This window comes from Gigantopelta aegis, chromosome 4 (assembly GCF_016097555.1).
Source record: "Gigantopelta aegis isolate Gae_Host chromosome 4, Gae_host_genome, whole genome shotgun sequence".
Classification (NCBI taxonomy): Eukaryota; Metazoa; Mollusca; class Gastropoda; order Neomphalida; family Peltospiridae; genus Gigantopelta; species Gigantopelta aegis.
In genome coordinates, this window is record NC_054702.1 from 75,536,967 (window position 1) to 75,549,018 (window position 12,052).

At 33.7% G+C, this 12,052-nt stretch overlaps 1 protein-coding gene across 1 annotated transcript in view; it reads left to right on the forward strand.

Moving 5' to 3' along the window:
- Nucleotides 1–12,052, forward strand: part of LOC121371095 (1-phosphatidylinositol 4,5-bisphosphate phosphodiesterase beta-1-like) — a 158,826-nt gene that overhangs the window by 111,610 nt on the left and 35,164 nt on the right. Inside the window, exons 7-8 of the mRNA XM_041496743.1 lie at nt 5,665–5,765; nt 10,642–10,808. Of these exons, the coding sequence (XP_041352677.1) occupies nt 5,665–5,765; nt 10,642–10,808 (268 nt within the window). The remainder of the gene's footprint in view (nt 1–5,664; nt 5,766–10,641; nt 10,809–12,052) is intronic.

Sequence of the window (12,052 nt, forward strand, 5' to 3'; positions counted from 1 at the left end):
TTAATCAATGGTTATTCAGCCAAACATACTGCAGGGCTAACCCTGTCCATTGCCAAATTAGCCAATTGCCATACAAAATAGCTACAAAATGTTGTATTTGGCTTCTTTTTTTAATTAGCCACTTTTTAATTATTTTTAATGAAATACCAAAATTATATCCAGTGTGAGCCCTAATACTGTAATAACTGTAGTAATAATAATAATAATAATAATAACATGTTCTAGAGTTTATTAAAACAAATCTTTGACCATTATGTAGGCTATAGTACATTTTTCAATAATTGTTCAGATAGTATTTCCACAGTGAAATGCATAACCGTAAGTTTTTATATACCATTATTAGGGACGGGACATAGCTCAATGGTACAGTACATGCCTGATGCGCGATTGATCTAGAATCGATCCCCATCACTAGGCCCATTGGACTATTTCTTGCTCCAGCTAGTATACCATGAGTGGTATATCAAAGGCTGTGGTATGTGCTATTCTGTCTTGAGATGGTGCATATAAAAGATCCTTTGTTACTAAAGGAAAAATGTAGCAGGTTTCCTCTGTATGTCAAAATTACCAAATGTTTGACATCCAATAACCGATGATAAACAAATCAATGTGCTCTAGTGTTTTCGTTAAACAAAACAATCTTATATACCATTAGCAAAAGTTCTAATTGGAATGGAACAAAAACTGTTAATCTGTATTCAACATGAACGTTTACATATTTAACAAGTCATTTCATAATTTACTCAGAACATAACAACATCCTACAAAAGTGCAAATACTTCTGCACTGCCAAGATTCTGCAATTTGAAATGAATCTACTTAAGACCAGATAATTCTGGTTGCATAACACTTAACATTGTTTACATGGAAATGTATCTATCATGCATATTCATGTACACAGTACAAGGCTGGTTTTTGTGATGTTTATTTGATTCAGAAGACAGCCCAAAACGTGACAGTAATTTCAGCTGTGGGTAATAAGTGGCTGATTGATTTATCTCACTGTCTTTGTCAAGTGGTAAAGTCTGTCATTGTGAAAACCGCAAACACAGCAGCATACACTAGAGCTTGAGATTAAAGTGAAGAGGTTGAGATTTGAGGTTGAAACTGGAGGTAAAGGTTAAAACATGAGCTGGAGGTTGAGACCTTATCTGGAGGTTATAAAATTATCTAGAGGTTAAAACATAAGCTAGAGGTTAAAATTAAAGCTAGTATTTGAGACTGGAGCTAGAGGTGAGCTGGAGGTTGAGATCGGATCTAGAGGTTGAGACTGGAACTAGAGTTTAATACATGCGCTAGAGTTTAAGACATGAGCTGGAGCTTGAGAACATAGGAAATATGTGATTAAATTCAGCTTAGAAGCTACGCCTGCCTCCAGGTTGACTGTCATTTGTATTAAACACACTCATATCATTGTCTTTTTTCACTACATAGATTTGATTTATGACTTGGTAACAGTGAATGTAAATGTCAGTGTGGTACAGTAGTGTTTATATTCATTTATAAAGTGCTTCTGCTGGCACATAAAGGTCCGTGTTTGAATCTGGCCTTCTGTAAAAATCAAATTACCTGTTACATTTAGAACCAACATATATAGGAGTACAGGCTCCCATTTTTATAAGGGGCGAGCTGAATTTTGGCCAAATTAAATGAAACTGCTAGTATCTGGATAATAATGTTTTTTTTCATATTAGCGTTACAACCAAGGAGCTATATAGAGTTGAAAAATGAATTGCTATGCATTTTTACATGAATTACAACTAATATTGTGAGTAGAATGATGGATATACATGGTGAAAAGGTTTCAGGCCAGCTCATTTTGCAACCAAATGTTTGACATCCAATAGCCGATGATTAATTAATCATTGTGCTCTAGTGGTGTTATTAAACAAAACAAACTTTTGTCTCATTATTTTTGCCCAAATTCAAATATTTGCTTCAGCAGTACTTGGGGGAAGCAGGTCTGGGAGAGGACTGTTGCTCTCCCCCTGCCCCCCCCCCCCCCCCCCCCCCAATCACCATCTAGTACACTTATGCCAACTTTACCATTATAACCCAGTCAAGAACCATAACAGTTTATCTGACTGCAGCCCACAGCCCTCGACGTAGCTTTATTTGAGAGGGGATTATTAGTGGTGGAATTGGAAGTGTTCTCATTGGCAGTATAGTAGCTAGAAGAAATTTCCCTATTATAGCACAGTAACTTCATAGAGTGCTACACAAATTGTTTTAGTTTCAAATACAAACACCAGTCTTTGTTGTGCATTTGGCAAATGTTACATTTGGATAGATATATATCAATACATAATATCAGACTCTAGGGATACTTTAAAAGCATATGTTAAGTTTGTCCTAAATAAGACATATTTATTACCATATTGCTCTTAGGGTATCATGAATTTGAAGAAACAACACCCTAGTATTAGTAATGATGTGTTTCGCTGCTGTATAAATGTCATACATTGTATATGCCTATCTACATATTGCACTAATTGACTGTTTTAATATTTATGTGTTTGTTGTGAATGTACGTAAGTACATTAGTCATGTTCTGAATAATATATATGTTGTCAATACTCTGAGGGAATCATGATATTTAACATTTGGTAGCTATACATTTGACAGCTATATTTATTTATTTTTCACACAAAAAAACATAAAATAGTTGTTGCTATTCCCTTTAGTGTATAGAATTTTGTCTGAATGTCAGCTTGCAAATTGTTATGTAAACATGTGTCTTAAGCAAACATTTTATTTTTTATATTGATCCTATCTGTTTTAAGGGCTATTCCTGAATTATCACAATCATGGCATTTTTTTTATGCCTGCTGCTTTTGTTGCAGTAGACAGAGTCATATTATTTCATTTTTGTTGGGTGAATTATGAGCGGGTATTTAAAAAAAAAAATTATATTTCATGAATAAATGTTCAAAACAGTTTTTGAGTAATTATTTTAAGAGTTTTTTTCATAAATTTATTGTAGAATTGTTCTTTTCAGATGGGAGGGCAGGTTGTTAGGGGAATGCACATTTTGGCATTTTTAATGAAAATCGGTGCCATGTGTACACTGGTGGAAAGAAATGAGGCATCACACAAACAGTAACAGTAAATAGTGGCTACAACAAAAAGCATCAATCCATAGTGTCAGACATTCACTATGTTACTGGCAGTCAGTTGAACACTACTGACATTTAAACAACATACATTACAACTTTGTATGAAATTTAGATATCACCACTAGTAGAAATTTAAAATGGGTCAACAAAACCATGTGTTTCCTTATTTCTTACCTTGCCAGGAGCGTCAGAAGCAATTAAAAGTTGGTACAGCCATGAAAGCAATGTATATGATGAGATCTATACTATTCAAGTGCCATAGGAAGAGAACAAAACATTCCTGGCCAAAAAAGTGGTACGGGCCATACCACTTCCGACGCCTCAGCTTGTATATCAGCATTGAATTCATAAATGTTTATCACTTAATATATTTAAGTCACTTTCAATATGGTAGCTGTCTGCCATCATTAAATGACCTCACCACCATTGTATCGTTAGTGCTTGTAGCAGTCTAATGTAGTCTCGTTTAAGAAATAAGTCTTCAATAATTTAATTTCTGTTACATTCATTACAATTGAATATCATCCCATTGGTCCAGCCATTGCAACATAAGTTTGTTCATTTCTCGATGAAATCAGATGATGTCACTTTATTTTGGTACTTTGTCTTATTGAGCTTTATTGTTCTGAACCCCCAAATAAATCAAAACAAAATATTAATTTTTAGTGATATTATCAGTAAATATGTTTAAAATTTAATTATAAGGATTGTCTGTTATTTCTTTTACATTCGTCTGGCTATGAAAAAAAAAATCATCCACAAATTTATGTGTGAACAGTTTACCAATTCACACAGTATGTGGATAAAAAAAATTGTTATACCCCGATGAATGTAAATGAAATAAGACAATCCTTAAAGGGACAACTATTACTTTACTTAGATTTTATTGTTTATATTATCCATTTCCGTACATTCAAAGTATTTTTGGTCATCCTGGTGTTTTTAGTATCACAAAATGCATTTCTCATATTTTTAAAAACGCACGTGCGTCTAAGAAGTAACAGTTATTTAGTCGAGTTTTAGTCCATTTTAGAGGGTATTTCACCATTTCAAAGTCACAGACTCGTGTTTCACTCAACTGTAACTTTATCCAAATGTGTTACAGGTTTGTAGATTAACTAAGCTTAGTGTGCATTTTCATGGATTGAAACTAGGGTGTGTCCCTTTAATATAAAAATTAATATAAAACAAACAAAAAATTACTTTCTAACTTTTCACAAGTAGGATGACCTTTGTAGTACCTTGAATTTAAATAATCCAGTTTCTAGAATTATTGATTATTAATATTACACAATTTTAACAAGTGAGCATAATGTATCCTGTCACTTGGAAATAACAACTCATAATAGCACATAACAGCTAAATAGACGATGCTCTGCTTTAAAAGTGAATAACTTCTAGATTTGTTTGTATGTAAGTTACAGTAATTACAAAAGCGTGTAATGACATATTTCTCTTAGTATTGCAACATTTTGTACAGTATTTATTCTGGCACAGTAATTGCTGTGAAATGCAAGACAAAGTCAATGGTGGTGTGCATCCTTAAGCTGACTTTAATTCCCTACTTAAGCTGCTCAGTCTGTGTTGTTATGAATGTATGAATCAATGGAGGATTTATCTCAGTGACTGGTTAATCCATACTTATCAGTCTTTAGTGCAACTTGATATATTATTAAGTAATTTACGTACGTTGAGTTTTTTTATTTAAATGCTTTCTATTCATCATTGAATTCCTATTTTTCAATCAAATATCTGTTATACTCAGCAAAATTAATTAAGCATCAGATATATTAAAAAAAAAAAAAAAAATATGGTAAAAAAAAAAACCCCAGCTTCTTCCTTTGTAAGGTTTTGACATTGAAGCATACATGTATTTTTAAACTCAGTTAGTGATTGACAAATGTTTGAGAAAGTCACTAGCCCTCACAAATGCTTTGGCTATGTATATTGCCCTATGTATTATAGTAATATAGTTGATAATTTCCACTAGTCCAGACCAAAAATTCACTAATCTCTCTCTCTCTCTCTCTCTCTCTCTCTCTCTCTCTCTCTCTCTCTCTCTCTCTCTCTCTCTCTCTCTCTCTCTCTCTCTCTCTCTCTCTCTCTCTCTCTCCGTCTCTCTTCTCTTCTCTCTATCTCTCTCTCTCTCTCTCTCTCTCTCTCTCTCTCTCTCTCTCTCTCTCTCTCTCTCTCTCTCTCACACACACACACACTCACTCACTCACTCACTCACTCACTCACTCACTCACTCACTCACTCACTCACTCACTCACTCACTCACTCTTAATCTGTGTTTCTCTGGAAAAAATGTCAAGTGTCATGTTAGACACCAAGTTGTTGTGGTTTAACATGTGCTGAGGTGTCATTGACATTAATGTGATTAATTCCTTTCTTGCCTATGTTACTTTGTGGTGATAATGTTAAAATAAATACATGTTTATACCCAACATGTAGGTATCTTTATGATTCTGCAACAAATCAGAAGTGATTTTTCTTTGATTTTTCTTTAATGTTGTTTTCGTTCATGTTGTTTTCTTTTGTTTTCCAGAATGGAAATATTGATCCACACAAATTGTCGTTTGAGCAATATTTCAACTTCTACCGTCACCTAACAGGAAGAACTGAAGTTGATAAAATATTTGATGAAATGTATGTACATAAAATTGATTTTCTTTGTTTCTTAATGTGTTATAAGAAATCTATTAGTCAGCAAAACCATTAATAATGTAAATACTACTGATGAAGAGTATATTAAATGTAGCCTAGAAATATATAGAATATTTAAAGGTGTTTTCATGGTATAACTTTAAAGAACAATTTCTAGCATTTTAACAATGCCAGAAGTTACCACACTCTAGATTGCTCACCCTAATATCACAGCTAAAGTTGATAGGAAAGGACAGGTCTGTTGCATGGATGACCACAAGAGAGGAGCACCTGTCACAGTTTAAAGAGACAATAACTGGGAGGTGGAGGTGGACAGCAAAAGAATTGAAAGAAAAAAGGAGCTGCCAGATCAGGAAGAAATGAGGTTAATTCAAATGAGAGAAAGAAAAGTTGACATTGGTATATAACAAAAAATAAATAAAATAAAATAAAAACATTTCTGTCATCCAGTTTAATTAGTCATATAATGTATTAATGAAATGTGTTGCTGCCATATAAATTGCAGTCTATTGTTGCTTGATTGTAAACTGCAGTTTGTTCATATAAGTCGCACAGTAAGACTGTACCTTAAAGGTAGAGTAAACTCAAAGAAGAGATTTATGTGTTGGAAAGATGCATACCCGGACCACCAACACATACTGACACTTTAACAAATGAAAAACGTGTAATTTTAGAGTTAATAAAAAGACATGATTATTCCTGCTAACTGGGGGCAGCCATTTTGTTTCGTTTTTGTGACGTCCGGTGGTATAGCTTGGGGCGAAGTGACGTCAGCTCCGTCCATCTGCTCTATGCACAGTGTAAACAAACGCTTGAATTTACGACAAGCCGCTTCGCTTTCATCAACCTAACTTGTAAAACAACATAAATAACAATAGTATAATAAACTATTTAACTAAATATATTTCAATTTGCATCAATAGAACAAAATGGAGTTATAGTATTTTTCTTTATTTAAAAATCCAAAGAAAAAAAAGAGCATATTATTAGGCCTATTGGTATGCTGTGTTCAAGCAAAAACGACCACTCATGATACCCAAGTGATAATTTTCTTTTCTTTGGGACTACATACTTGGTCAGTTTTGTGATTTTAGATGGGAAAGGCTACTTAATCAAGGGTTTTACAGAATTACAGTAATAAAGCAGGACGGCTGATCGATTACGATTAGAGGGGAGTACGGTTAACACACAATACCCTGTTATCTTAATAAAAGAGGCACGTCTTTTTAGTGTGTCTAGACACAGTGTCTGGGGACCGTTTAAATATACATCTGCCAATCAGGAACCGCAGGTACAGGCCACGGAAAGAAAAGACCAATTAACTAAGAAAACACTCCAATTATTATTTCAGTACATGGGTTAATTTATGTACAAAACATAATTGTACAAACCATTTCAACACTTTGACAATGGTGGTTTATTTTGTATTAAACATAAATATATAATTGTTGCTGGCTTACAGGGATGACTATTATTACAGAATATTGCGATGCATCCGCAAAAATCCGGTATGTTTAGTTTCTTCAGTTCGAAGACTAATTCCTGACGTGACACGTTAGGTATACGTAACCACCAGCTCGCCAGAGGGCGTGTTCACTGGGATGATACAAAATGGCTGCACCCGTTATATATAATAGCCGTCACATTTAACCGTTTTATTAATTAACTATATGATTATACTTGTTGATATTAAGCAATAATGTGCATTATATATCATTGAATATGCATACCAGGTCAAATGCCTTGATTGTCTTTTCCTTTAAGAAAAATGTTAGTGAAAGCTAAGATGCATTAGTTCTGGTAACACACTTGGTGTAAATCAGGTCCAAGTGGAACTGACAGAGTGTGCTGGGTTTGACACTCACATTACACATAGTGTTTCTACTGTTATAAAACAATTTAAGACTAACAAAGAGTCTGCAGTAGACAGATTTCACAATTAGTTATGTTCAGATATAGACCAAAGTGATCCGTATATATAGCACTTTACATGCTTAGGTTAGTTGAGCAGTGTCTATTGGCTTGTTCATTAAAGACATTGGTATGTGCTGTCCTGTTAATTGGTGTTGAGTAGGTCATGTGAATCAGCACATTTTCTTTTGCGCTATCAACTTGTGTTATAGACAATTGGAATGAACTTCGATTATATGGCATGACTTGGACTCATTTAGATGTAAAAACAGAAACACCCACTTCCTGTTAAAGATTTAGCACACAATGGATTTTCTAACAACAAACAGATTTGTTGTGAATAAGACCTCAAACCTACATGGTCCTCTAAAACCATTGTTTGGTACATCTATAGTCCTTCCCACAGGGAATGCCTTTTTTCATACTATGGAATTACAGGTTATTTATTTCCGAGCTGAATGGGTTGTTTTAATTGCACACAAAAATAGTATTTTTTATTTTCAGATTTACAAAAATAAAAAATTTGAGAAGGATGGGACAGACTATAGTTGTTTCACTTCAAATATCTTAACATTTCATTTCAATTCAACTTATTTTCATGCTTATATCCATTTAAGGTTTAAGCACACTGTCCTGGGCACACACCGTAGCTATTTGGGCTGTCTGTCCAGGACAATGGGTTAATTGTTAATTGTTAGTAGTTAGTGAGAGAGAAGAAGATGTAGTGATCTTACACCTACCCATTGAGTCATTAAAACTCGCTCTGGGTGGGAGCCGGTACTGGGCTGTGAACCCTGTACCTACCAGCCTTATGTCCGATGGCTTAACCACAACGCCACCGAGGCTGGTCACCGTAACATAATATTATTTTACAGGTTTTTCTAATCTCCCATATATTATTTGAATGTGTAGACAAACCTGTGAACAGTAGTGTTTTGTTTTATTTAATATATTAAATATTGAAGGGGACTGATAGTTAAAATTAATTAATTATTTTTTGCAAAAACTTAATATAAAATTGAGCTGATCTATTTTAAATTGCTAAAAGATCTTTCAGTCAAATATGCTGTCTGGTGTAGGCATTTCAACTCAGTTTATAATCACTTATGTATCTGTGCATTTACAATTGTTTCTGGTAAAATATTAAAGGTTTGAGGAACATTATATGATGGAATTTTCTAGATTATTTTGGTTTTCATATGCAATTAACCGATGTTTGTCTTTATAAAGCTATTCGAATATGCGACATAATTTGTATTGATTTAATGCTAAATGGTTCAGTGTAAACCGATATGCAATAAAGTGGATTCGACTGTATGTTTAATCTCATTCTTATGAAAGTCCTTTTATATAAAATATACCTTTTTTAAATGCAAAATAAGATCATGTATGAATTAGGACCTCTTAAATTATTTCACCCATGAATCCGAAAGCAAAAGCAAACTTTTTCATGACAGAATGTTAACACCAAAAGTAGTGAAACCATCATGTTTTATCTTTATTGATTTTGCCAGTAAACATCCACATCATTACACAGTTACCTTTCGTAGCAAGCATGGCAGAGTGGGGGGGGAGGGCTGGAAACTAGCCCCCCCCCCCGATAATTTTGAATGAAAAAATATTGGTGGTAAGTCTTATTATTGGTAGTAAACCCCCTAGAAACTTGGGCCCTTGATGTCAGTCACACACCCCTCCCCCCACCCCTAATGTCTTACTTGATTCCACCGTGCTTGCGTAGTAAAATAACCAAACATTTTTTACAGTGAATTTCAGTAAACTATTTCAGATAACTATTTCCAGGCCAGAGAATAAGTTAAAACAATACTACTAGTACGGCTTTGGTAAAAAGCCTCAGGAGTTCAACATAAAATGAGCTTAGAGCATTTATTGCTGTAGTCTTGGCGGAGGGAGTTTGTAGACATTAAGCCAGGTAGTGGAGTTGTCCGTGAAGAAGAAACAGATTTCATGACACGCATTACTTAATCATAAAGACCTTGGCATGTACTCTCCGGTCTGGGGGAAAATGCATATAAAAGATCTTTCGCACCTAATGGAAAAATGTAGCTGGTTTTCTCTGAAGACTACTCTAGGTGTCAGAATTATCAAATAATTTACATCCAATTGCCGATGGTTAATTAATCAATGTGCTCTAATGGTGTCATCAAATACAAAATAAACTCTTTTGTTTTTTCATTCTTTAAATTATTAAAGAAGCACCTTATAACATACAGAAAGGTTTTGGGTACCGGTTAATGACTTGTTCTTGTAAAATATTAAAGGAGTACCTGTTAACATAAAAAAAACTATTTTCTGGGTAGTCACTTATAGTGTAGTGACCAATAAAATACTAAAGGATCACATTTAATTTAATTACTTAACTAAAAGGTGCATATAGTCCAGAAAGTGTTTGAAACTAATGGTAGGATAGTGTCCATTATTCTGTTTAATATTTTTGCAAATGTTATGGTTGCTGGTAATGAAATAATAATTTCCAGCCAGCAATAATTTTTACTATGGTTTTGGAAGATACATTAATGAGAAATAATCACTAATTGTGGTATTTTAGTTTTTATACACATAATTAGGAAATAGTTTTTGGATTTTATTTTTTTTGCAACATTCATCATGTGGATAAAAGTAATAATGTTTTTGGTCTGATGTTATATCTTTGTTGTTATGTCAGTCAATCATTTAGTCAATCCATCCAGTCATCTTTTCATCTGAATTGAGTGTCCATGCACATATCAGTTTTCACTGACAATTTCAGTGACTCTTGCAGTGCTTTTTATTGCATAACTTTGATATTTGCTGTGGTAATTTGGCATCAGCCATAACAATATGGTGTATTTTACTTCTAGATAATCTACATTAGTAGATGCCTTGTAAATGTATTAATATGGTACTCACTGAAGAACCAAACTTTTCATTGTTTTCTTGTTTTTACCAGTGGAGCAAAGAAGAAGCCGTACCTTACAGTAGAACAGTTTCAGGATTTCTTGAACAAGCATCAGAGAGATCCTCGTCTCAATGAGATCTTGTACCCGTTTTACACCAAGGATCAGGCCCAGGCCTTGATCGACACCTACGAAACTAAACAGGGAATGGCCGCTAAAGGTTAGATTGCATTTTATTTCAACTTCATTTTCATACTTATGTCCAATTACAGTTCAAGAACGGGCTGTTCTGGGCACACACCTCAACTATCTGGGCTGTCTGTCTAGGACAGAGGGTTAGTGGTTAGTGAAAGATAAGTCTGTGTAGTAGGTTTACATCTACCCATTGCGCTGTTAAAACTCACTCTGGATGGAAGCCAGTATTGTGATAAAAGGTTGGTTGTTAGCACCAGCGTAAGTAGGAGTTAATTAACTTCCATTAGCAAATGTTTTTGTTTATCAGTAATTATATCATTTTGATTGAACTAAAATCAATGATTAATGGCTGTAATTTGCACTTGAAGGATTGGCAGGAACTGCTGCAAATGAGCTGTTAAGTTGATCAATTAGTTAATTTACTGAATTTGTTACATCATGATTCTTAACAACTGATAATATCATATTTGTAAAATGACCTTCAGTTTTGTCCTGAAAACAAAAACAGTTGTTCATAACACAACAACTGGGACATGTACCTGTGTGTTCATAATAATTACTTTACTTTCAGATCCAGTATGACAAAAATTAATATGAAATAAAGACCAAATTTGGAAATAAATTTAAATGAAATGCTTTTTTTTTCAAATATTAAATATTTATAGAACCCCCCCCCCTTCCCCCCCCCCCCCCCCCCCCCCCCGCCCCCCAATATATTTTGTTATATTTTTAGATTGTTAGTCAACTTTCTTTAATGCAATACAAAAGAAAGTTTGGGATCTTGCAAGGGCTGGCCTTAGTATTGTGCATGTAGATTTCATTTCATACATATTTATATTTGAATTCAAATAGTCCCTATGTATGTTGAACAGTATAATTATATTTACTGAAATTATTGTAAAAAGTTAAAAACATATTAATTACCAGCTTGATTTTTCCTGTTTTCTTATTTCCAGAGAAAGGTAAGAAATTGTACATGTCATAGATTACAAATATAGTTTTGATTTATATGCATGTAAGGCTTATTTTTTTTGTTTGAATGCTCACTTACCTTGTGGTTTTGAGTACATTTTTACTGTTTATTAGTTACATTGTCTAAAAATTTATGTTATATCCATAGAATGTGGCTTTCTTATTCTTCAGTTGGGCTATATAAATCAGTGGCTTATGTTTTGGCTATTTTTGGTTTTATTTATTAAAAATATTTGTTTTTATTTCATATACATGGCTCTTTGGTTAGTCTACAATACAAACCTCAGTTATTAAAAT